At 39.1% G+C, this 26,897-nt stretch overlaps 1 protein-coding gene across 1 annotated transcript in view; it reads left to right on the top strand.

Annotated features, from left to right (window-relative positions):
- The window catches only part of Iqcm (IQ motif containing M), a 324,157-nt gene that overhangs the window by 148,492 nt on the left and 148,768 nt on the right, over positions 1-26,897 (top strand). The window contains exons 9-10 of the mRNA XM_055609054.1: positions 2,437-2,581; positions 10,227-10,361. Of these exons, the coding sequence (XP_055465029.1) occupies positions 2,437-2,581; positions 10,227-10,361 (280 nt within the window). The remainder of the gene's footprint in view (positions 1-2,436; positions 2,582-10,226; positions 10,362-26,897) is intronic.

The raw sequence follows: 26,897 nt of genomic DNA, 5'->3' as shown, positions 1-26,897 counted from the left end.
CAGTCAGCCTTGAAATCATATATGCAAAAGCAACAAAACTACTCTGCTAGATAATATATTACATTTTATATTGTCATATTTTTGCATTATATATGTATGTCTGTGTGTGCAACAGTAGTAAAGAAAATGCCATCATCTGACAGAAATTGAGGGGGCATGGAGTAGGTTGGAGGGAGGAGACATGCTAATGGGGGAAGTGACATAATTATATGCTAATTATATATACATACATACATACATACATATATATATGCATACATACATACACATATTGGTTTTACAAGATAAGGTTTCTCTGTGTAGCCCTGGCTGTCCTGGCCTCACTTTGTAGGCAAGCTGTCTTCAGACTCACAGCAAACTGCCTGCCTCTGCCTCCCTGAGTGCTGGAATCACAGGCATGCACCACTGGGCCCAGCTATTAAAATATATGTAAAATAAACTTTCACCTTAAAATAGAACTTTATTGTTCTTCAGAATACGCCACAAATTTGTCAGTACTAAAGCCAACACCTCTGCACAGCCATTCCTAGAAACATTACAGTCTCTTGACATAGACTAACTTTGTTCTTTGAGTTTCTATGATCATGCATGTTCTCATTTTCTTGTGTCTCTGGCTACTGCTTTTGTGTTTAAGGAATAGATCTATTTCCCTTTGACTGGGATGCATGTCAATATTTCTGGTACATGATTCTTTCCTTAATGTACACAGTTTCCTGGAAGAAGGACATCTATTTCCATGACTCTAGTTACCATCAAAAATAATAATTCTAAAATTTTAGGGGGTGAGCAAGATATAGAGAAAGCATGATTAGCTAAGAGACTACTTCAAAATGTTTAAGAAAAAATTCCCCTGAACCCTATGTGCTATTATGCATTTCTATTAAATTTCTACTTGGTTATTAAAAAACATGAATTAAGCTCCACATAAATCACATGAATGTTCTGGACATTGCAGATGACTTATGAACATCTAAGATTCCAATTCTTGAGGAATTGTATACTAGGACAATAACCTAATACACAATTAGGAGGTAAGTACCAAATGGAGGAAAGAGACAGTGTCTAATTCATCTTGGCATGGCTAAGAGTGTCAGTCACTTTTTACTGGCTGAAGAACTGGATATGAGAATCACAACTGGTATTTACTGTCACATATTTAAGAGTGTGCTTATGCTACGAAATTAAGGCAACTCTTTAGACTATTCATTTTATTCCATTTTGATATTCTAAATTTCATTTCATAGATTTATTCATTTAAGCATGTTTCCCTTCTTTATGAAGCTTTGGAATAAAGACTCATATATTGCCATATGCCAGTGTTTAGACAGGGTTAGTTCAACAAACAGGGTAAAGACATTTTCTCTTAGGGCCTATCACATCATTTTCTAAGAGTTGAATAAAACCAACACAGAAGCATTCATTGAGATAGTACCAGGGTTAAGAAAACATCCCAGCCTCCAAGGTTCTCTGACAATGAGGTGCACAGAGGATGGTAAAAAAGCAAACAGGAAAGCCCAGAGTTCACAGGTGGAAAGGGTTAAGTAGGTAGCAAACAGGGAGTTCTGCTCCTCCTAATAATTAGAGGAAACATGTCCTGCCAAGTGTCACTTTGGAAAGAGAAGATGCATGATAGAATCAACCAAAAGACAAGCTGAAATGCATTCTGGATGATAGTGTTGATTTTCTCATTAAGTTAATAAGACTTGAAAAATTTTTAATCAGTAATTTACGATGACTTTTATTATACTGTTAGAGAATTTAATCTGTGTTTTCTCACATATTCTGCATTAGTTACTTTTTCCCCCCCAGATTTATGAAATACTTGACAAAAGCAATGAAAAGCAGAAGGCTGTACCTTGGTTCGCAGTTCAGAAGAGTGCAGTCTTTCACATCACGAAAGGTGTCTTTGTCTGCTTTCCTTTGCTGTGATAAAACACCAGCACACAATGCAACTTGTGGGGAAGGGATTTTGTTTCCACAGCGTGATCCCACTGTTACCTAGGAATGGCAGGGGAGGGATTGTTCATTTGTTTTCTCATACCACTCAGGACCTCTTGCCCAGGGGTGGTAGAAGCCCTTGTAGACTGGGCTCTCCTACATAAGAGTTAATCAAGAAAACGTCCCCAAAGACTTTCATACAGGCAATGTAATGGTTGCAGCTTTTCAATTGGGGATTCCTCCTCCTACATGAATCTAGCTTATGTCCAAATACAAACAAACAAACAAACAAACAAAAAACAAAACACACAACTAATGAGCACAGAAGGTAGGGCAGTAAGAATGGCTGTTAGTGTACAGAAGACAGTGTTGGGTGCATGTTTCTGTGCAGAAGACTTTTCAGAATGGCTTTTCCTAAGCTGCCTACTCCAGATGCCCAAATGGGTACAAATAACAGAAATAGACGAAGAAGAATACAGTATGTTTTTCTTTTCATAGGCTTCATATCATGGGCCGAGTTTGAAAGCGGTTATAACCATGTATCAGTGCTTAATCCACCGTGTTAGACACCGGCTGGGTCTTTGGAGGACAAAACAGATCATAAAGTTTGACGAGGTAGAAGAATGGATGGACAGGAAAAAATGTAAGTGTTTCAATAAGTTTTTATTTGGTACGAGGTTTAAAACAATTCTTTTTTTTAGCCAATGAAAAGCGCTTTATATCTACTACTAACAATGGAAAGGAGAATATATTTTATATTTATATTTGCATTTTAAGGTTTTTGTACTTGGATTTATTCAGTAGGCTTTCTGTTTATAAACAGTAGAATCCCATTTAGCTTTTTTTTTTTAACATGAAGTGTAAAAAGAAATTTAAAGAGAAAGTGTTGGAAACACAGATGAAGGTGAAGAATTATATTCCACTGAGGATATAAATATGAGCTGCTCCAGAGACTTAAAGATCAGAAAATAAGGAAAAAGAATCTATTCTCTGAAGAAAAGAAACAGGCATGCCTTTTTACTTAGAGACTGATTTCTATCTACCTGTCTGTCTGTCCGTCCATCTCTCCATCTACTAGTCATCTACCTGTCTGTCTGTGCATCTGTCTATCATCAATCTATCTGATTTGCCAAGGCTGACTTTGAACGCTCTAAGTAGCAAAGAATGACAGTGAACTCCAGTGTCTCCTCGCTCCACCTCCCGAGTGCTGGGATCACATGTTCATCCCGCCATGCCTGGTTTAATGCAGTTTTGGAGAACACAGAATTTCATACATGCCAGACAAATATTCTACCAATTAAGTGACATATCTAGCTGCATACACTTTTTTTAAAAAATCAGATTTCCAGGAGACTTCAAATGAGTGATTTAGCCTGAGCCATAAGTCAGAAATTTTGAAGTGATTCTGAACTGATTGGATTCCTTGAGAGTTACGATGTGTGAGTGGCAAGGTGGGGGCTCTGCCCATTGGCGGAGTTGTTGGTAACTCCTGAAATGAGTATTAAACGTAAATGCACACGGAGCACAATAAGCTACACATTACTTCAAGTTATTGGTAATTCTCCTCACAAAAATAAGGACACAAATTTAATAAGGACACTGGCTTTCTATGTATAGTTGATCAGGTGAGTGTTATTTAAATAGTATTTATTACTAGACCATTCTCTTAAAGAATAAAAATGAATGATGCAAGTGAATTATATTTACTTGGAATCATTTTATGGTATTATGAGAATCAGTGTGTTACTAGTTTCAGCTAGTTATGAAATGTTTGTTTCTTTATTTGCGGCTTCACATTCATAATAGCTCCATGAAGATTGGGCCATCTCTTTTAATGAACATTCCCTATTTAACACCTTCCTAGAGTATTGAAACGGCAAAAAATCATTTGGACAATTTTCACTAAGTTTATACACACATATATTTCATTGTTGTTGTTATTATTATTATTATTATAATTCATTTGTATCCTAATTGTAGTTCCCTCCCTCATCTCCTCTCAGTTTCACTCTCCTTCCTTTTTCCTCCACTATCCCCAACCCCTAGTCCACTGATTGGGGAAGTCCTTCTCCCCTACTGTTTGTCTCTAGCCTATCAGGATCCATCAGGCTGCCTGATCCTCTTCCTCTGTGGGCTGGCTAGGTTGCTCCATGAGCAAGAAGGAGCAGGCAACCAAGTTCATGTCAGAGACTGTCTCTACCCCCTTTACTAGGGAACCCACATGGAAACTGACCTGGCTATGGGCTACATTTGAGCAGGGGTCTAATTCCTCTCTATGCATGGTCTTTGGTTGATGCATCAGTCTCTGCAGTCTCCCCTGGGCCATGATTTTTTTTTGGCTTTGTTGGTCTCCTTGTGTGGCTCCTGTCCCTTCCCAGTCCTTCTGTATCCCCCTTCTTCCATAAGATTACCTACCCTTGGCCCAAAGTTTGGCTGTGAATCTCTATATGTGTTTCGATTCCCTGCTGGGTAGAGTCTTTTAGAGGACATCTGTGGTAGTCTCCCATCCTGTTCCCTCTCTTCTAATGGTTCCAGTGACTATCCTGTTTGCCATTCTGAATGAGGATTAAGCATCTTCCCTAGGGTCCTCCTTGGTGTTTAGCTTCTTTAGGGCAATAGATTTTAGTGTGTTTATCCTATATTATATGTCTAATATCCACTCATAAGTGAGTATATACCATGAGCGTCTTTCTGGTTCTGGGTTACCTCACTCAGAATGTTATTTTCTAGTTCCACCCATTTGCCTGCAAATTTCATGATTTCCTTGTTTTTAATAGTTGAGTAGTATTCCATTGTGTAAATGTACCACACTTTCTGTATCCATTCTTTGCTTGAGGACATCTAGGTTGTTTCCAGATTCTGGCTATTACAAATAAAGCTGCTATGGACATAGTTGAGCAAATGTCCTTGTTGTATGTTGAAGATCTTTCAGATATATGCCCAGGAGTAGTATAGCTGGGTCTTGAGGTAGCACTCTTTCAAGTTTTCTGAGAAAGTACCAGATCAATTTCCAATGTGGTTGTACAAGTTTACATTCCGTCCAGTAATGGAGGAGGGTTCTACTTTTTCCACATCCTTTTCAGCATGTGTTGTTACTTGAGTTTTTGATCTTAGCCAATCTGATAGGTGTGATATGGAATCTTAGAGTCATTTTAGTTTTCATTTCCCTGATTACTAAGGACATTGAGCATTTCTTTAAGTGTTTCTCTGCCATTTGATATTCCCTTGTTGAGAATTCTCTGTTTAGCTATGTACCCCATTTTTTAATGGGATCGTTTGGTTTGTTGGTGTTTACTTTCTTGAGTTCTCTGTGTACTCTGGATATTAGCCCTCTGTCAGATGTAGAGTTGGTGAAGATCTTTTCCCAGTCTGTAGGCTGTCGTTTTGTTTTGTTGACCATGTCTTTTGCTTTACAGGAAATCAACAAGACAGACAAACCCTTAACCAAATACTTAACCAGACTAACAGACAGAGAGACACTATCCAAGTCAACAAAATCATAAATAAAAAGGGGGACATAACAATAGACACTGAGGAAATCCAAACAATCTTTAGGTCCTACTTCAAAAGCCTGGATGCCACAAAATTTGAAAATCTAAATGAAATTGACAATTTTCTTGATAGATTTTATTTACCTAAGTTGAATCAAGATCAGGTTTATAAATTAAATAGTCCTATATCCCTTAAGGAAGTAGAGTCTGTCATTAAAAGTCTCCCATCCAAAAATGTCAAGGGCCAGATGGTTTCAGCACAGAATTCTACCAGACTTTCAAAGAAGAGCAAATTTCACAAAACAGAAAAAATAAGGAGCATTACCAAACTCATTCTATGAGGCCACAATCACCTTGAGAACTAAGCTATACAAAGACCCACCAAAGAAAGAGAATTTTAGACCAACCTCTCTTCTGAACATTGATGCAAAAAAAAAAAAACCCAAACCCCAAAAACAAAACAAAATAAAACAAAATGACTCAATAAAATACTCACAAACCAAATCCAAGAACCCATCAAAGATATCTACCATGACCAAGTAGGCTTCATCCCAGGCATGCAAGGGTTGTTCAATATATGAACAACCCATCAAGGGTTGTTCAATATATAAACAAACCCAGTTTGTTTATAATCCACCATATAAACAAACTGAAAGAAAGAAAAACATGATCATTTCCTCAGATGCTGAAAAACATTTGACAAAATCCAATGCCCATTTGTGTTTAAAGTCCTGCAGAGATCAGGGATACAAGGCACATACCTAAACATAGTAAAGGCAATATACAGCAAGCCTACAGCCAACATCAAACTAAATGGAGAAAAACTTAATTCAATTCCACTGAAATCAGGAACAAGGTAAGCCTGCCCACTCTCTCTCTATCTCTTCAACATAGTATTCAAAGTCCTAGCAAAATATATTTTAAAAATGAGCCATACTTGTTACATTTCTGTTGTTAGAGACTAAAGGAAAAAGCCAAATAGAGAAGGAGAGAGACATAGAGAGACTGTTCAGAGCTCCGTTGTACATAGACCTAGAGGACTCAGTTCAGGTGATATATAGACCCAGAGCCTGATGTTCAGAAAGCTGGATAACGCTCTTGTAGAACTCTCAAGGTTTTCCCCAAAAAGACAGTACAGCAAAAAGTCATCCAGATGGAAAGCTACAAATGAGAAAGAGAGAAAACAAGCAGAAGACAGAGGCAGAGATAGTGGGGACCTCACTTTACAAGCTTGAGAGAAGAAAAGGAATTGGGATCCCACCCACATGTTCCACTCACTAGTACAAAATCAGGAAGATATTCTTATAGGTTTTTTTTTGGATAGTAGTTGTACATCTCATCATGCTTTGAAGAACAGATTTTTCTAGTATCCATCCACTGTGTACCAGGACTTTTGGTTACTGCACCATCTAGCTCCCCCTCTATTTTTTTAAAATTTATTTTATTGTATTTTTTAAAATATGATTATTTGTTACTCTTAATGAGTTATTTTTGACTGGACTCAGAAGTAGAAACTCTTAATGAGGACAGCCTAGGTCTCTTGGCAACCTGTTTCTGGCATTTTTCTTTGGCTTCCTTCATTCGCTTGACCAAAATTTAGCACGTTCTGCAGCCTCCTCTTGTTTTTCTTCGTATGCTGCTTTCTTAGTAGAATAATCAACATTTGTGTTGCAGGGCATGTGGAGAAAGAAGGCACCAAGTCTTGGTCGCTTACCTTCTTTGTTACCCTGGGCTTCTTACCTGCCTTGATTAAGGGCTTTCTGACAACACGTTGCCATTATCTTTAAAGAGGCTGAAAAGTCTTTGGGTTCTGATGGCTCTTTGGGGTCCTAACAACTGAGGCGCTGTAGTATCGGTCACTCCAAGGATATCCACCCCTCCTTATTTTTCATAATAACCAAGTTGAGACCATTTAGGTTGGCATCCACATGCATCTACAGACAGGGCGATGCTTCCTTTTTCCTGCACTCCTTTGTCTTTACCAATAATGACCCTTACTCAGCAGCAGGTATGCTTTGAAGTAGGTTAAGACACCTTGTTTCATGGGGAATTCTTGTTTGTTCGTTCCACCACAATTCAGACCACATAACTCTTCTTTCTCCAAAACACTGACTGTACTTCTTTAGCCATTCCTAGGAGACACCATGAAAGAGTATGTTTTACAGAATTCCCAATCACATGTATTTTCAAAATGTTCCCATTGTTTTATCTCGTCTTATCTTCATATCACAAATTCTATCACTATGTCATTTTTTTATATGTACATTATTTATTTTAGTTTTATCCTAACCCCTTTAATTTTCCTTTTGATTTGTAATTACAGATTTGAATTTTTTTGTATTTTGAATTTTTTTAAATTTTATTTTGGAAACACACACAGAAACACACACGCACATCTCATGTGTATCTGTTTTTCCACACCGGATTCTGGTGGTTTCTAGCTGATGAGGTTTCGGGGTAAAGGTCTTAAAAGTGTGTGGATAACTTGCATGTGTTCCTTGGTTTGATTCCTAGTCGTGTTGGAAAGGCATTGGAAGATTACACACAGAGAACCATGGTGTAGTTTATGAATTCATGTTATGGTGGTTAGGTGGGCATGGGGCGAAGACAGAACAAAGGCATTTGCTTAGATGATGGTGTTCTGTCCAGCAGAAAAGAACTAGCTAAAAGGATAATTTTAAGAATTATGACTAGCATTCATCTACAATATGCCTAAAGTCCACATAATTTGCATGGTATTTTTGCAAGGTTTCTTAAAGAATTCTCTTCTTTTTCTAGACAATGATTGCTAATGGTTTAATGTTTGACCAATATCGGTGCATCTTTAAAATATAATTAAATAATTTCAAATTGCGTTACTTTTCATATTTTCAGTTACGTGTGTACTGAAACTGCTAAGTGGCTTAGTTCACTAATTGCATTGGTGAACTGCTGAAGGTTTGTGTTGTCCACTCCATGCTGCGTAACCGCAGAGCTATGATATTAATATGAAAGGCATATAAAAATGATTGGAGGAAAATTAATAAGAGTACATGAATTTTATAAGGAACAAAAGCAATTATTTTTGTCTTAGTTTTAGACTTCTCTAGAATCAAATCCTAAGAAAAGAATTTAAGTACAACTAACCTCTTTGAAAGTAAATCCCAGAAAATACTGTTAATGACATAGAGAAATGCAGAAGGGGCTGGATGGAGGTTTAAAAAAAAAAAAGAAAGAAAGAAACTACTATCACGAGAATTCATAGAAATAATGGAGCCAACTTTCTCAAAAACTAGATTTTCATACACAGTTGCCCCTCCCTGACACTCTAGGCAGGGGCTGAAGGCCAGTCTACAGGGGTCTTAAGTTTGTGAGACTGCTGGCTTCCTGCCTAGATGTCAAGTCTTCTGCTAGAAGGAAGCTTTGAGGCAGTGAAGTGTAGATAACGGTACTCTGAGTCAAATGCTCAGAAACAAAGGAAGGGCCTCAGTTCCTCTCTACAAGGAGATGGGCATGGGCCCCGAATGGAACAGCCGTAGTCTATAGATTTGAAAAGAGAATAAAGCACATACCTATAATAAAAACTAATTTGTACGTGTCTCTCATGGTTTTGACTGTCTGGCATGGCCATTCGGGTAGGATTTCCTCCAGTGTTTTATTCCCCCCCTCCCACTCTGTTTCTGTAAAGTCAGTGAGCGAAATGTAGACATTGTTTCTAATTTTATTTCCAAATCAGAAACCCAAAGCATAATAGATATCCAAGTGGGTAGAGTGTGAATTAGAAGCTGAAAAGAAGTGAAAGATTTAGAGGCCAATCTGGTGTTACAGAACTCTAACGGTTATTGCAAGAGGTTTACCAACCCACGATCAGCCTAAGCAACTTAGTGATCCCCCATCTCAAAACAAAAATAAAAAGAGCCGTGATAGTGATAACAGCAGCGGTGGAGCACTTGCCTTGTACGCATGATGCCCTAGGTTCAGGCTCTAGTATTTTTCTTTTTCAAAGAAAGAAAGAAAAACAAATCTCATGTAATCCAGCTAATACTGAGTGTTTATCCAAGGAGGTGAAAGCAGTACCTCAAAGATATGCACACATATCTGCATACTTGTGTTCATTGTCACACCAGTCCTAAAAGAGATACCCACATATTGGCATAACATATTGGCATAACACTGTCACACTATTCATACTAGTTAAGACATGAAATCGGCCTAAGTGCCTAGCGACAGATGCATGGGCAAAGAACACATTTTATATATACATACTGCAGTGTCAGCCACAAAGGAAAGTTAAAGACTTCCATTTTCTGCAAGATGACTAGACAGAGGAATATTATGTTAAGTGAAGCAAGCCACACACAGACACACAAATGGCACATATCCCCCATACACTTATATGTTTTAAAAATTGACATAAAAATTAAATGGGACTCGATTGGTCAGTGCTCTGTACATGAATTAGATTGTCACACTGAGACCCATTAATGTGGGCAATGAAAATAAAAAGAAAATGGCCCAGGTTACAGCGAATGGTGTAGTTTCTGTCTGTGCTCACTTGTCATGAAAGAGATAGTTCCACTACATCTGTGCTGTCTTCCCCATGGGGAGCCAGACCGAGTTTCCTTGTGTGGAAATTCATGCTGTGAAACCACTGAGGAAGGGAGGAGACCGACACCAGCTTCTTGAAGGCTGCTGTCCTTAGGCGCGGAGAGAAGCCTAGTTACAGTTAACTCCCGAACAGGAGAACGTTTTAGGTGACTGGGCCTTGGTATAGTATTTGTAAAAGAAACGATATTGTTTTACCGTTTTGGCTTTTAGTCTACGAAACCATGTTTGCCAAGAGAGAAGACTGGCAGGGCCTGGACAGAGGTGAGCTGCTCAAGTACTTCAACGACTGCGGCCACTTCCCCACGCAGGCCCAGGTCGACGAGTTCTGGAATCTCTACCAAAAGGGTGAGTCCTGCACCCTAAGTCCTGCCCTGCTTCCCCTTTTTCTCTCCTTGCTTTTCCTCGTGGCTCCTTCTCCTGCTCTTGGTTTATTGTTCAAGTGAGTATATTTACTGCACGTTGCATTTTATTAAATACGGATGTTTTCATGCACACATAAAAAATTTATGTTGAGCCCATCCCCCACATCCCTTACCGTCCTCTACTCCTTTAAGCTCTTTCCCTCAAACGTGTGTGTATCGGAGCTCGACCCATATCGAGGAAAGGCAGGTAAAAGAAATTAAAGTTGTGCTTTAATTGGAGAGCGTAAAGATGATTTCCACTCTTACTTTAAAATACATATTTTGATATTCCAGTAGTTACATCTAGCTAAGTATATTAATTACTGTTTCAACGGATATGACATACCTGAGAAAAGCAATTTAAAAGGAATTATCTTGACTCCTGGCTTCAGAGGATTCAAGCACAGGATGAAAAGGGAGCGAGGGAAGGAGGTGACAGGACAGAGCCCCACCACAGGATGCCATGCACAAGGACTCGCCTCAGAGATGTATTTCTGGAAATCATACAGAATAGATTTAATCTACAAAATTAAAATAATGCTGCTAAAAATCTTATTCCTGGGTAGTTTGATTTGATACTGATGAACACAGTCAGCTTCAAAGGCACAAATATAGTAAGCTAAAGTATTTTACAGTTGGAAGATCATTTCTTCCTGGGTGTATAGATCTGTAGAACAGAGCTTGCCCAGTGTATACAAGGTTCATGAGCACAATCCCTGGCAATGCCAGACAAGGAAAATCTTGTTCTGAACAGTAAACAGAATTATCTGTTAATATTTAATAACATACATAAAATGACATTTTTCTCTTCTCTAAAAACTAGTAAGAAGTAAAATTGTCACAGGTGTGAGCATTCTTAATAAACGAATTAGCATTTTAAGCTTTTTTTTTTTTCTTTCCTAGACTTACTGAAGTCTAACTAACAAAAGTATTTGAGGTGTATGATGTGGTGTGTCATGCCAAAACTGCTAGCCCGCAGATCTGCTTTGCTCACAGCTCGCTTCGGTTTGCATTTGTGTATGTGTGGAGGGGAGGGTGGGGGGAACTGCTTGCTTCAAGGTTTAAGCGAGCCGTGCAGGGTTACTATCTTTTCTTCCTCTTACTAACCTTGTTTTAAAATTGTGTGCTGTATTTCGTTGTTCCCTCTCCCCTGGAAAGCATATGAGCCTTATAAACCTCTTAGCACATTGCCGGTGGCACCATTGGCAACGTTTTTAGATCGAATAAATGAGGTTATTCTTTCTTTCAGTGACTTTTTTCCTTCATTTAGTTCGATGTCCTTCAGTGTCATGTATGTTTTCAAAATGACACTATTTCATTTAAAACAATAAGTTTGATTTCTTTGCTTATGTAGACTTCATTTCTTTACTCACGCCTCTGCTGACAGACACTCAAGATGATTCCATGCCTTGGCTACTGAGAACGTTTCCGCAGTGAGCACAATATAGGTATTTCTTTGCCATGGTGATTTAATAACCTTGTTCAGAATCATAATAGCTCTGTTTGATATTTTTTGCAGCACTTCCATATTGCTTTTTAAAGTTTATTTATTTATTCACTTTACCTTCTGATTGCAACCCCTTCCTCTCCTCCCAGTCTTTCACCTCACATGCCCCTCCCCTACATCTCCCTCTCCTTCTCCTTAGAGAAGGGTGAGGTTCCTCATTGATACAAACCCATCCTGACACATTAAGTCACTGCATAGGCTCATCCTCTCCCACCGAGGCCAGACAAGGTAGCCTAGTTAGGGGAACGGAATCCAAAGGGAGACATCAGAGTCAGCGAGGGCTCTGCTCCAGTTGTTAGGGACTCCACATGAAGACCAAGCTGCACATCTCCATATGTGCAGGCTGTCTAAGGAATAGTCTATGCATGCTGTTTGGGTGGTGGTTCAGCCTCTCTGAGTCCCTGTGGGTCCAGACCAGTTGACTCTGTAGGTCTTCTTATGGAGTCGTTGGCCCCTCTGGCTTCCTCTATCATTCCCCCCTGTTGTGTTGAGCTATATATTATTTATTATTAGCCCTAGCTTTATCATGGAGGTATTATTTTACCCGCTATCACAAATAATAAGACGCAGACACCTGTTAGATTTATAATTGCCTTATTTACTTTGGGCTGGGCAGATGTCTCACTTACACTTTCTCAATAACCTCACCACCCACCTCCCAGCCCACATCCAATGGCATCCACCTGAATCCTCCTAAATTGGACTACCTTTCACCCATAATCCCATAGTACTTGCTTTTATTCTTTATCTGGGCCTTTTCACCCATCATTGGAGTCTTTTCTCCACGCTAACGCATGGTGGCCTCCTTCCTCTTCCTCTCTTCCTGGCTGTCTTTCTCTCATGAGTCTCCTGAAAGCCCAGGAATCCTAGCTATGCCTACCCCATTCTGCACTGCCCAGGTACAGGCCATTTAATGAACAAATCAGGTGTAAAGTTTTAGACAAGTTTACACAAACAGAAGGGTGTATCTGGCAGGTAGTAACTAGATCTTGAGCACCAGTAATTTAAATTAGACCAACCTCCAACACCCCAACTCTTCCACAGGACTCCTGAGTTCTGTCTAACGTTTGGCATATTGTTTTTTATAATATCTGTAGCAATCTACATTCTTACCCACAAGTGTTCAAATATTCTCCCTTCCCACATCTTCACCAATTATCCCTGTCTTATTAACAGCTATTACATCATGTGTCTGTTGATTTCTTAGTGTGATTTTGATTTGATTTCTCTGAACATTAATGATATCGAGAATTTTCTTATTTTTTCTTTTCTTTAACCCTCTTAAAAAAGCCTTTCTTCAGGGATTTTTTAAAATTTATTTCACGAGTGTTTTGTCTGCATATATATGCATTAATGTGTGTTCCTGATGCCTGCAGAGGTCGGAAGAGGGTGGTGGAGTCCCTGGAACTGGAATTTGAGATGGTTGTGAGCCACTGATTTGGATACTAGCAACTGAACCCTGGTTCTCTGCAAGAGTAGCAAGCGTCTTAACCACTGAGCCGTACTTCAAGCATTTTATTTTTGAGAGAGGTTCTCATCACTGCTTAGCTCTGGCTGGCCTAGAATTGCTATGTAGACCATGGCATTAAACTCTGAGATCCATCTTCCTCTGCCTCCTGGGTGCTGGGATTAAAGTTGTGTATCGTCATGCTGGGCTCCTCTCTAGGTTTTAAAGAGAAGTTTCTCTTTCCTGTTTAAACCCCTGTTAAACTATTTTTGAGAATTCCTTTTTATTGTTGGTTATTTGAACTTTTTTTTGCAAGTATTTATTTATTTTTATTATTATTTTTATTTTTAATTACACTTTACTTACTTTGTATCCCCCCTGTGGTTCCCTCCCTCCTCCCATCCCAATCCCTTCCTTCCTCCAGCCTCTGCATACATGCCCCTCTCCAAGTCCACTGATAGGAGAGGACTTCTTTTCCTTCCTTCTGATCCTAGTCAATTAGGTCTCATCAGGAGTGGCTGCATTGTCTTCTTCTGAGGCCTGGTAATGCTGCTTCCCCCTCGGGGGGGGGGTAATTAAAGAGCAGGCCATATCAATGTAGATATTTGAACTTTTTAAACTGTGTATTCTGGTCCTTCCCTACTCCAAATTGAACTTTTTTGTGGATTTCGGATTTTTCATGGGGTTTTGTGTAATAACCCCTATCATAGATACAAAATTACAGTGTTTTCCCCATTTTTTGAGTGCCTTTTCAGCCTGCTTGTTCTTGTTTTTCCCATGTGTCAGCTCTCTAATTTGATGAAGTCTCATTTTTTATTTTGTGTTTTGGTTGTTTGCTTTTATGGTGATGTTCAAATCTTCCTAGCCAATCATATACAAGAGCTGCCATGTCAACAACTGGGAATTTTGGAGTTTGAGACTTTACTCTTGAGTGTAATTCACTTCCACCGGATGTGTCATAAGCCCAGCACAGGCACAACTTTATTCTTTTATCTGCAAATGTCCAGTTCCCCAGCGCTTGTTGAAGGTGCCACACTTCTCTCACTGTGTCTCCTCTCATTGCATTGTTCCCAATGTAAAGATACTTCACTGCTTTGATTCAACTTATTCCCAAGTGTTTTGCTTTCTTGATGCCATTATGAGTAGAGTTGTTTTCTTAATTTATTTTTCTGATATTTTATCAAGTTTGTAAAAATAATTGCAGCTTATATTTTGTATGTTATCATTTCTTTGTACATATGAGTTTCTGACATGTTTAATGATGATGTACTCATGATTCAATCAAGGAAAAACAATATTTTAAGGAGTGTATTTTGATATAGGAAAAGTGGTCACAAAAGTTGCATGGTGTCTGCATGTCAATACTGAATCTTGATTTTATTTTTTAAATGTTTTTTCCTTTGCTCTTCAGGGAAGTCTTGCCAGCTTTCTTCACTTTTGGACTTTGGACACTGCTCACATTATGCTTAGAATTATTTTCTCAGCTTTGTTTTCATTTATTTATGTATTTATTTATTTACTTATTTATTCATGTATGTATATATGTATGTATGTATGTATTTAATCATTTTACAGCCAGATACCAGCCTACTCCCTACTCTCCTCCAAGCCCCACTTGAATGCCCCCTTCCCTCATTCCTCTCTCCCCTTCTCAGAGAAGTAGAGGACCACCCTAGCATGCCAAGTCTCAGCAGGACTAAACTTATCCTCTCCCACTGAGGCCTGACAAGGCAGCTCAGCGAGAGGAAAGGGATCTAAAGGAAGGCAACAGAGTCAGAGACAGCCCCCTACTGCCACTACTAGGGAACCCACATGTTGACCAAGTTACATATTTGCTACATATGTGTAGGGGGACTAGGTCCAGCCTATGCAAGCTCTTTGGTTGATGGTTCAGTCTCTGTGAGCCCCCATAGGCCCAGACTAGTTGACTCTGTAGATCTTCTGTGGTGTCCTTGACCCCTCCAGCTCCCTCTTTCCTTCCTCCCACTCTTCCATAAGACTCCCTGAGCTCAGCCTATTGTTGGCTGTGGGTCTCTACATCTGTTTCCATAAGGTGCTGGATGAAGCCTCTCAGAAGACAGTTATGCTAGGCTCCTGTCTGCAAGCATAGCAGGGTATCACTCATTTATAGTGACAAGGGGTTGACTCTCTCCCACGGGATGGGTCTAAGTTGGGCTAGTCATTGGGGTGCCATTCCCTCAGTGTCTGCTCCATCTTTATCCCTGCACTTCTTGTAGGTAAGACAAAATTTGGGTCACATAATTTAGGGGTGGGTTGTTGCCTTCCTCCCACCACTGGAAGTTCACCTGGCTACAGGAGGAGGCCACTTTAGGTTTCTTAAACCATCTCCCCCCGCCAGGAGTCTCAACTGAAAAGTTACCCCCTTAGACACCTAAGGGCCTCCCCTGTCCTAGAGATGCTGTTTTCCGTTCTTTCTCCCAACCCTCACCACCCCCTCTCCCCACCCCTGATCCCCACCCCTGTTACCTGTTGATGATGAGTTCCAGCTTTCATTCATGGTGATTTGATAAGATACAAGGGGTTATTTCAATCTCCTTGTATCTGTTAAGGTTTTCTTTGTGACCAAGTATAGGATCAATTTTGGAGAAGGTTCTGTGTGAAAAGAAGGTATACTCTTTTGTGCTTGGGTGAAATGTTCTGTAGACATCTATTAAGTCCATTTGATTCAAGACATCTGTTGGCATCATTATTTCTTGGTTTAGTTTCTGTCCCAATGACCTGTCCATTGGTGAGAGTGTGGTGTTGAATTTTCCCCACTATTACTGTGTGTGAATCAATGGATGATTTAACCTTTAGCAATGTTTCTTTTATGAATGTGGGTGCCCTTGCATTTGGGGCATAGATGTTCAGACATCATCTTGGTGGACTTTTCCTTTCATGCGTATGAAGTGCCCTTCCCGGTCTTTATTGATTCATTTTGGTTGAAAGTCTATTCTATGAAATAGTAGAAGAGTTGCTCCTGCTTGTTTCTTGAGTCTGTTTGCTTGGAAAATCTTTTCCTGGCCCTTTTCTCTGAGGTAATGTTCATCTTTTTTTGCTGAGGTGTGGTTCTTGTATGCTGCAGAGTGATGGATCCTGTTTTTGTATCCGCTCTGTTAGCCTGGATTTTTACTGGGGAATTGAGTCCATGTGTTGAGCGATGTTAATGACCAATGTTTGTCGATTCCTGTAACTTTGATATGGGTTGTAGTGGTGTAAATGTATATGTGCTTCCTTTTTGTTTTTGCTGGTGTGAAGTTATTTATTTCCTGTGCTTTTCTGGGTGTAGTTACCCTTGTTGTGTTGGAGTTTTCCATCTAGTATCTTCTGTAGGGCTTGGTTAATGGAAAGATATTGTTTAAATTTGTTGTTTTTTTTTTTTTTTTTTTTCATGGAATATCTTGTTTTATCCATCTGTGGTGATTGAAAGTTTCGCTGGATAAGGTAGTCTGGGTTGGCATCTGTGGTCTCTTAGTGTCTGCGAGACATGTGCTCAGGCCCTTCTGGTTCTTAAAGTCTCAGTTGAGAACTCTGGTATAATTTTAATAATTCTAATAAGTCTTCCTTTGTATGTTACTTGGCCCTTATCCCTTGAGGCTTTTCATATTCTTTGTTATGTACATTTAGTGTTTTGATTATTATGTGGCAGGAGGAATTTCTTTTTCAGTCTAATCTATTGGGTGTTCTGTAGGCTTCTTGTATGTTAAGGAAATTTTCCTTTATGATATTGGTGAGGATATTTTCTGGGCCTTTGAGCTGGGAATCTTCTCTTTCTATTCCTATTTTTTCTTAAGTTTGCTCTTTTCAGGGTGTCCCGAATTTCCTGGATACTTTGCATTAGAAATATTTTTAGATTTAGCATGTTCTTTGACCAATGTATTGATTAATTCTATTGTATCTTTTATGCCTGAGATTCACTCTTCCATCCGTTATAGTCTGTTGGTGATACTTGTATCTATAGTTCTTGTTCTCTTTTCTAGATTTTCCATCTCCAGGATTGCCTCAGTTTGTATTTTCTTTATTGCTTCTATTTCCCTTTTCTAGTCTCTAACAGTTACAGTTTTATTCATTTCCTTCTTCTGTTTGTTTATATTTTCCAGTATTTCTTTAGGGGATTCATTCATTTCTTTCACCTGTTTGATTCTATTTTCTACTATTTCTCTGAGGGATTTATTCATTTCCTGTTTAAAGTCCTCTATCATCTTTATAAGATTAGATTTAATGTCTTCCTATGCTTCGTGTGTGTTAGGGTATCTAGGGCTTGCTGTAGTAGGATAGCTAGGTTCTGGTGGTGCCATATTGCCCTGGTTTTTGTTGTGTTCTTACACTGTCCTTTAGCCTTCTGGTTGTCCCTGGTGTCGTCAAGCTTGGAGGTCCCTGCTAGTCCTTGATGGCTGCCACCTCTGTGATTGCAGATAGAGTTGGAGACCAGACACTGGTGTGCTGTGCTGCTGGTAGTCCCTTTTGGCTACTCCCTCTGATAGCCCCTGATGGCTGCCACCTCTGGTATTACAGGTAGAGCTCTGACCAGGGATCTGGCGCATGGAGGTCACTGGGCAGACCTTCCCCATGCTGGTAGTCCTGAATGGCTGCTGCCTCTGGAACTGCTGGCAGAGCTGGGACCTGGGAAATCCCTCATAGAAGTCTCAGGGAAGACCTCACCACTGATGGTAGTGCTCAGTGGATGGTATCTTTGGGATGCAGGCAGAGTTGGGGTCCTGGAAACTGGCACACAAAGGTCCCAGGCAAACTTTGCTCCTGCTGGTAGTCCCCAGTGGTTGCTACCTCTCGACCTGCAGGCATAGCTGGGCAGACCTTGTCTCTGCCGGTGGTCTCCAGCACAGGCTGCCTTTGCAACCGCTGGCAGACCTCTCCTATGTGCTTTTCAGGGATTTATTAAGTTCTTCTTTAAAGGCCTCTATAATCTTCATAAGACTGGATTTAAGGTCACTGTCTTGTGCTTCAGGTGTGTTAAAATATTCTGGGCTTGTTGTAGTGTGTTGTATGTAGGATGTTGTAGTGTGTTAGCTGGGTTCTGGTGGTACCATGTACCCTGGCTTTTGTTGTTTGTGTACTTTTGCTAGCTCCTAGTCATCTGTACCTCAGGTAACGCACACCAAGTTGTGGGCTAGGGAATAGAATGCTTTAGAGCAGGTTTATCTCTGGTGGTCTCTGATGGCTGCAGGCCTCTTTCTATCCCAGGTGGCTGCAGACCGCAGGGTCTGGAGGCTTAGCTGTAGACCAGTAATGAGGTGTAGCAGGGACTGGGTGATGCTCACTGCTGCTAGATTTGTTGGGAGGACAGGAGAGTCAGGAGACTGTGGGCAGAAAGGTCTCGCCTGGTGGTCCCTGATGCTCCTGGCCTCTGGGAATGCAGCTAGGGCTATTTTCCAAGAGATGGAGTGTGCAGGGACTGGGGACAGGGCATAGCTCCCTGATGCTGGGCTTGTCCAGGGTCACCCAGCAGGCGGGGGCCTGGAATGTAGAAGTCTCATTTGTTCCTTCTGGGTAGCCAAAGGTCTCCAGTGATGGAGGCTGGGCTGTGGGTCAGGAATGGGGGACAGGGTAGGTGTGATTTTTCTCAGCTTTTATGACTATTTGCTTATCTGTTGTCAAATGCATCTGAATTATTTTGAATTTCGGTGTCCATGTCTAGGTTAGTTATTTGGGTTTTTAAACATGACAAAATACTGACTGTGGAAAATGTGGAAAATATAATACATAAAACTTCCAATAAATTGCAATTGTTAACATATAAAATCTTTCTTTCTAGCCTCCACTGTGCATATAACATTTTTATGAAAATTATATTTTCTGCATAGTAAACATGTTTCTTTGTGATACTCCTTTTTCAGGCTATACATTTATCACATTATTTATGAGTGAATACTAATCTGTTATATGAGTATTCTAAAATGTATTTAATTTACTGTTATATATTTAAGTTCTTTTGATTTACAATAATTTAATTTCAAAACCAAATGCGGCAAAACAATTATTTCAGAAATAAGCAGGTGTTGGTATTCAAGATATAAGATATCCAACTTAATAGTTTCACAGTGTGATTTTGCTTACTGATTATTTTGGGATGTACTACAGTCGGGTGAATCCCAGCTCTACACTTCGGTAACTATTTGTCTTTAGGAGGCTGTTTTTATCCTTCCTTTTGTCACAGGCCATTATTGTGTGGTAAGGTTTACATGAAAGTGTTGTATTCATGTGAAATATTTGACTATAAGAGCTCAATAAGTGTTTGCTGTTATTACTTGTTAATTATAGTTATCTAAGTTTTTGTTTCTTTTTTGCTTTGTAGATGTTTAACCTTGAACTTAATTTAATTTTATGTTGACTCATTTAATAGAGATTTTAGCCAATTGGCTTGTATACATCTCTCATCTCCGTTGATATCGTAGGGTTTTCTGGTCATTTGACACATGAGGACAAGGTGTAAGGGACTTCTAAATTCATTTATAAGACTGAATGTTTGACCTAAGTCTCTTGAATCTAAGTTGAAGTTGATTTTATTTTGTTTTGTGGAGATATTTCAAAATCAGCGTTATGAAAACACAATTACATAGAGAAGGACTGGGGCTCCAGATATAGCTCAGTGATGGAGTATTTGCTTAACCTATGTGAGGTCCTGGGTCATACCTCAGAAGTACAAAAAAAAAACAAACAAACAAACAAACAACAACAAAACAGAACTAAATGGTGTCCTGCCCCCTTTAACAACTACCAACAACATGAACAGCTTTGCTTTTCACCTTTTACAGTCTAGCTTCAGTGAGTTTTGCAGTAAGATGTAAATGGCGAGTCTGTGAAATTCTTATAAATTAGAATTAAAAAAAACATAATTTAAAAATACCTTTTAATTTTAGTTCCTAAAGTTAGGGAATTTTCTTTTTTATTCATGTGTGTTTGGAGGTGTGTTTGCATGTATCTGTGGAGATGTATTCAGAGGCCAGAGAAGTGCCCTGCTTTATGACTCTCTATTCTCTTGGGTTATCATTTTTCTCACTAAACTTAAAGTTCACAGTTTTTGGTTAGGATGGCTGACGAGGAATTTCCTGTCCTTCTCTTCTCTTGCCCCCTCAGTGTTAGCATTATGGGCAAACAGTCACACCTTGCTTTTTATGTGACCCTAGGTCAGGTCGTCATGCTTGTCCAGAAATATTCTTACAAGATGGACAAACCTTCTTTTCTAGAAGACAGCCATGACAATTTTATTTTATGTCTAGTTATATTGCTCTATGCCGTTAAAATATTTTTTGATGCGCACAATACTTTTATTGATAGTGAAGTAGGTGCTGTTAACAAGGGAAAGAAGACACAACCTTGGAGAAGTAATGAACATTTTTTGACACTAATAACGTTTTCGAGAGAATCTGATTGTATTCATTTCAGGTTGTCAGTCATCTTTATTCATGTCAGCTCTTTGAATGTGGATGATAGACCGATATATGCACCTTACACATCTTTTGATCCAGTAGAGTATTTAACCTAGTTCACATGTACTTAACTCAATTGAGTAACTGCTAGCGTGTGATATCACGTAGGTCCCATTCCTGAAAGTCTTCGGATTTTTAGGTATTTTTAATTTTTCTCATTCTTCATTCTCTCAAAAGAATTGTACCTGAGGACACAGTTTTAGTCTGAAACTTTTCTCTGAAAGAATGAAGTGTGCTTGGCTGTATGTATTGCTTACTGAAAAGTGCAGACCTTACAGAGTTGAAACCCTTGACTCACTTAAATCCCAGCAAATGAAACAGCAGCAGCAGAGTGGTGCAAGTGAAAGGAAATACTACTGAGTGGTTCCTTGTTCTTTGTCTTTCCAGTAGCCTGGTCTCCCGAGGGCTGAACTCTGAAGGGCTTCTAGTGTCTTTCTACCATGTGAATAGTTTTTAGTTCATTTGTTAGACTTTATTTTTGCTAGTAAAGCTAATCAGAATACTCAATAGTAACATTATGACTGTAATCAGTGAAGAGGCCTTCGCAACATTTAAATCAGAAATATGAAAAATACAGTTTTCATTCTGAGAGTTTTTACCTGAAGAGACTGTGCCCTGTAGTAGGATCTGAGCTATTTTCATATTCCCTGGTTAGACAGAGGTGAGTTGTATCTACTTCCTGACTTCCTGTTCTTCAGCCAAAGCTAGTAAACCTGCATTTTCTGCTGCTTTATCAATACATAGCTTTATATTGTAAGAGGAAAACATATGATGATTTAATATCTCTATTATTTAAGAGCAGGTACTCTTAACAATGAAGTTTTAACAATTTAGAAAGCGAATTGAGATTTCTTGTCTGCAGAGCCACTTCTCCAGTATATAGTCTTTGTGGCTGGCTTCGAAACAACGTTTGAGGTTCATTTATTCGTTAAGCATATATCTCCACTTTGTTCTATTATTTCATTTCTGGAGTTTTCCTGATAAGTTCATGGAAGATCTTGCATTGATTCCCTCCCACTCAGAGTACTTCTCAGGATAACAGAGCTGTAGCTTTTCTGTGCATTTCTCATACTGTTTGTTTTTCATGGTGTCAATGCCAATGACTGTCAGTTCTCATCTCTTCAAGTCAAATTGGCTTCTTCATATGATAGCTGGTTAGGAAAAGATTATTCATATTTTAGCATTTTAATATTTGTTCAGATACTTGTATTCTTGCCAGGAACTAATTCAGCAGTTTTACTTTTCTTTAAAGATATAGAATGCTTGGAAGAGTGGAATAGAACATTTAGAGAACAATCTCAAGGACAAAAAAATGATGCAAAGATGATTTAGACCTGTGGCTGCAGTTAGAAAAAATGTCACCTCTCCAATAATTACGCAATGAGTCACCTGAACTGTTCTGACATGAGCTTATTTAGAGGGATTTGAGATGTTTACATAATATAACAGTGGATCTGTGAGGAATAATATGGTTACTCCATCTACTGATGTGTCTAACCCTAAGTCCTGTGGGTCTGTGTGTATTATATTAAGATGTCACTTTTCTGACATTAGGTATTCGCTGATGCTTTCTGCCTTGAGAGAACATAATAGTGAAAATAATGCTTGTGGACATTCTAAGGAAACGATTCCCTTGGTTGTTTATGTACTCTCTCTCTCTGTGTATGTGCATATATTGGCAAGAATGTTTTTATGTGTGTATAGGTTTGTGTATACACATATGTAGGGGCAAAAGTTGAAGTTAGATCTCTCCCTCTATTACTCTGCACCTCTCTTACTGAACACAGAGCTCACCATTTTAGCTAGACCAGCTGGCAGCAAGTTCCCAGAATCTGCCTGTCATTGTCCTCCCTGTTCTGGAGCTATAGACATGTGTGGAAGCTGGGATCAGAACTCAGATCTTCATGCTTGTGCAGTAAACAGTTTACCACCTTCCCCTGCTCCAAAATTTATTTCAGTGAAATTGTTATTTATAATTATGTTCTAGAAATGACCTTTCAGCACTAGAGGGCCAGTCACATGTAACTGGACAAATGCAACATCACCAGTTTTATTCATAAATGGGCTGAGTGTGAAGATGATAGAGGCATAATTGTGGCTTCAATTTGGAGATCACAGAAATTATAGAGTAGCTAAAGCGTGAGCTAACCATTTCAGGAGAGTCAACTAAATTGGAAACAAACATAAAGACTTGATAAATAGAGAAGGACACTGCAATTTAGAAGTTTCTGGGTAGCTGGTACCACTGGGTAGGAGAACGTGTGTGTTTAACTGGGTAAGTGGAAAGGGCACCATATTACTGAAACTTCTGTGTGTGCGGGGACCCCACCTGGTCATTTATGAGGACACAGTTGATGGTAGTTGCTTTTCCCTACAGAGAGGATTTTTTTACTCTTTGAGTTGTTTATTTAACCTATCATCATTTGTCTAATGGAAAAAAAAATGCTTCCAAATGTATAATCCAAATAAGATTTTGGATATAAATCAGTTATGTCCCAGTAGGAGCTATTTAAGCACTTCTCCTTAAAGCTTTAAAACATAGTGAGACTAGACACCAAACCCTTGGGAGCAAAGCACAGCCCTAAGCATGTCTGATGTCACTTTGTTTTAGGTCCTAACTAATGTAACCATGTCTGCGGATCATCAAAGACACAGAAAGCCTGTTCCCTCTCCTCACCTTCCTGTCCTATCTGGCAGTCATGTGGAGTCCCACTACAATTACCCTTTCTGTATTTTGTAAAACGTTGAGTGTTTTATTATTTGACTTGAAATACTGGAACCATTGTTACACAAGCCATACAGAGACTATTACATTTTGTAATAGTACCTGATACCAGTTGTTCTAAAGTATGTCTGTTTCAAAAAACCCAAAGCATACAAAAACAAACAAAACAGGTGGAACACCAGGAGTACAATTACATCCAAAAGTCTCCTTCAGGGCAAGGGAATCCGTTAACATGTCTTTGTTTTCTATGCTTAAGAGACTGAAATATAAGAACTGTAAGATATGTGCTGAGAATACCTGAGTTTTACAAGGTTCTGATGTAATAGAAAATATTTCATCCCAAATTATTAAAACTTTCATATAGCATAAATGAGTCACTTTTATTAAATACAGCATTGAAAAAGCTTGACCCAGATTCGCAGAGTGAAGTGAGAATTTCTGGTATTTAGAGCAGTTTTCAGGTTTTTAAAGTCACAGTACATTTTGTATCTCTCACGCAGTCCATTTCTTAAGTCCACTTCTTTAACAATGAACATTTTTTTTTTGAGTCAGGCTTTCGAAGGGGTTACGGTTTGTTCAGTTAGAGCACCACAAGCCCCAGGCTGTGAAGAGGACCATATGATATCTACATTATTAGTGGTATTGAAATTAAAGCAGTGCTTCACATTTGTAAAACCTATTGGCTGGTCAGCTCAGTGCCATACTGCCCCACTGTTAATGTTAAAGGCTTATTTCCTCGAGAGCTGTGGCAGGCTGTACAAGTGTCATTATGGCATATTGGTTTTCAAAATTTACAGCTGTTTCCTCACTGAAATCAACATGGGAATGGGGTTGCAATATAAATTTCATATGCCATGCTGGCTCTATAGAGATATTTATAGGGCACGCTCCCATGGGGCATAGGGTTTCAGGCATTAACATAAATCTCTCAAGTTTCTATTCTAAAAGTGTTGAATTTTTACTTTTTAGAAATATTCTTGCCAATGATTCCTCACCTGCCAATTGTGATGTATATTTAGTATGAGCATGGACCATTGTTTCAGCTGACAATCTTTAATAGTTGGATGCAGACGAATCTATTTTCATATCTGTCTCCTAGAGAGGTTAGCACACACATAAGTGCATTTGTATAGGATATACACTACATGAGACTAAAACCTTCCCATATTAGAGACAGAGCTTAGAGATGTTTCTACTTTTGGTATGTAATTCACAGGTTAATTATGAAAGATACCCAGTTTGGCATATATAAAGCACTTACTTGCTCTAATTTCTAGCACTGTGATTTACATAGAAGAATGAAGACTTAAAAAGGGGATCCTAACCAAGGCTTCACATACCGCTCTTTAACTGGTCTAAGCTGAGCCAAAAGATTTGATTATAAGGAAGTTAAGACCTCTAGATTCTTTTAAAGTAAGAAAGAAATTTGAATCTATTAAAAGATATCCCTTATATTATTATTCTCACTCATTGAAATTCTAGGGGGGAAAGTGCTGGAACCTTCCCTGCTAGGTATAAAGAACTTCTATATAAATGCAAGAATTATTCTTCCCAGTTCCATTAAAAGTGTAGGGAACTGGTTTATTTTGAAATTAAATTTTTTTAATTAATAAGTGATCTCTGTAAGTTTCCCTTTGTATCTTAATGTTTTTTTTTTAAACTTTTCTCCCTAAAATCTTTTAATACTTTGCTAGATTGATCTCCAATTACCTTAATGTTTTGTTGCTGTTGAAATATGGAAAGGGATTTTTCTTTCAAGGTCTGTGTTGGCTTTTGTTGGATGGGAGACTTTCTCAGCAATTAAAAACAAGGAAATGATGAAATTTGCCGGAAAATGGTGGGACCTAGAAAAGATCATCCTGAGTGAGGTATTCCAGAAACAGAAAGACACACAGGGTATATACTCACTCATATGTGGTTATTAGACATATAATATAGGATAAACATACTAAAATCTGTATACCTAAAGAAGCTAATCAAGAAGGAGGACTCTGGGTAAGATGCTCAATCCTCATTCAGATGGATGGCAAGGATGGACATCAGAAGAGGAGGAAAACAGGGAACAGAACAAGAGGCTACTACAGAGGGCCTCTGAAAGACTCTACCCTGCAGAGTATCAAAGCAGATGCTGAGACTCATAGCCAAACTTCGGGCTGAGTGCAGGGAATCTTATGAAAGAAGGGGAGGGAGGAGATAGAAATACCTGGAGGGGACTGGAGCTCCACAAGGAGAGCAATAGAACCAAAAATCTAGGCCCAGGGTTCTTTTCTGAGAATGATATTCCAACCAAGGACCATGCACGGAGATAACTTAGAACCCCTGCACAGATGTATCCCATGGCAGTTAAGTGTCCAAGTGGGTTTCCTAGTAATGGGAACAGGGAATATCTCTGACATGAACTGATTGGCCTGCTCTTTGATCAGCTCCCCCTCAGGGGGATGCAGCCTTACCAGGCCACAGAGGAAGACAATGCGGCCACTTCTGATGAGACCTGATAGGCTAGGATCAGATGGAAGGGGAGGAGGACCTCCTCTATCAGTGGATTGGGGGAGGGGCATGGGTGGACAAGAGGGAAGAAGGGTGGGGTTGAGAGGGGAAGAGGGAGGGAGCTACAGGTTGGATACAAAGGAAATAAGCTGTTATTAATAAAATAAAATATAATAATAATAAAGAAAGAAAAACAGAAGGAGATTTGTTCTCATATAGAGCTTCTCTTACTGGAATCTAGGTCACAGATTTAATTTTTAATTTCCTGTTTGTGTAACTGAACTATATCAAACTATTTCCAACAGTTTCTCCATTCTGTCACGTGTGCAGTGCAAGCACTCACTGGACTCTGTCCATCCACACGTCAGCTTGCCCTCTCCCTCTTGATCATTCCGCTCCAGCCAGAGTCGCCACCTGACTTTTAAAACACACTAATTCTTTGTGCTTTTCTCTGCTATTTAGAATTTCCATTCCTCATGGGTCAGTTTTTGAGGGTTTGACTCACATTTTTACTTAAATATCAATTGCTCTTAAGGGCCTTTCTTGATTTTAGTCCCTGAAACAGCCCATCATGTACTCTCTGTCCTTTGTTCCATTTTAAATAGTTTTCTCTCATTCTGATATATAGCACATTTATTTATTTGTTTAATGCCAGCCTCTTCCACTGGCTTGTTGGTTACCATCATGAAGAGGCCCATGGGTTCTTTTTGATTGTTTGTTTGTTTTGTTCTCTGCTCTGAATGAGTTCATTAGAGTAGAATCTTGAATGTTGAATGAAGAGAAAGGATTGTGTCACCAATGACAAGAGAATGAAAGACAAATTATAGTTCCAAGATGAGAAGCATGACAGAAAAACCTCCTTGCTT

Source organism: Psammomys obesus, unplaced genomic scaffold, assembly GCF_907164565.1.
Source record: "Psammomys obesus unplaced genomic scaffold, mPsaObe1.curated_primary_1811, whole genome shotgun sequence".
In the NCBI taxonomy this organism is placed as follows: Eukaryota; Metazoa; Chordata; class Mammalia; order Rodentia; family Muridae; genus Psammomys; species Psammomys obesus.
The sequence above is the reverse complement of the archived record's forward strand: the minus strand, read 5'-3'. Positions and strand labels throughout refer to the sequence as shown.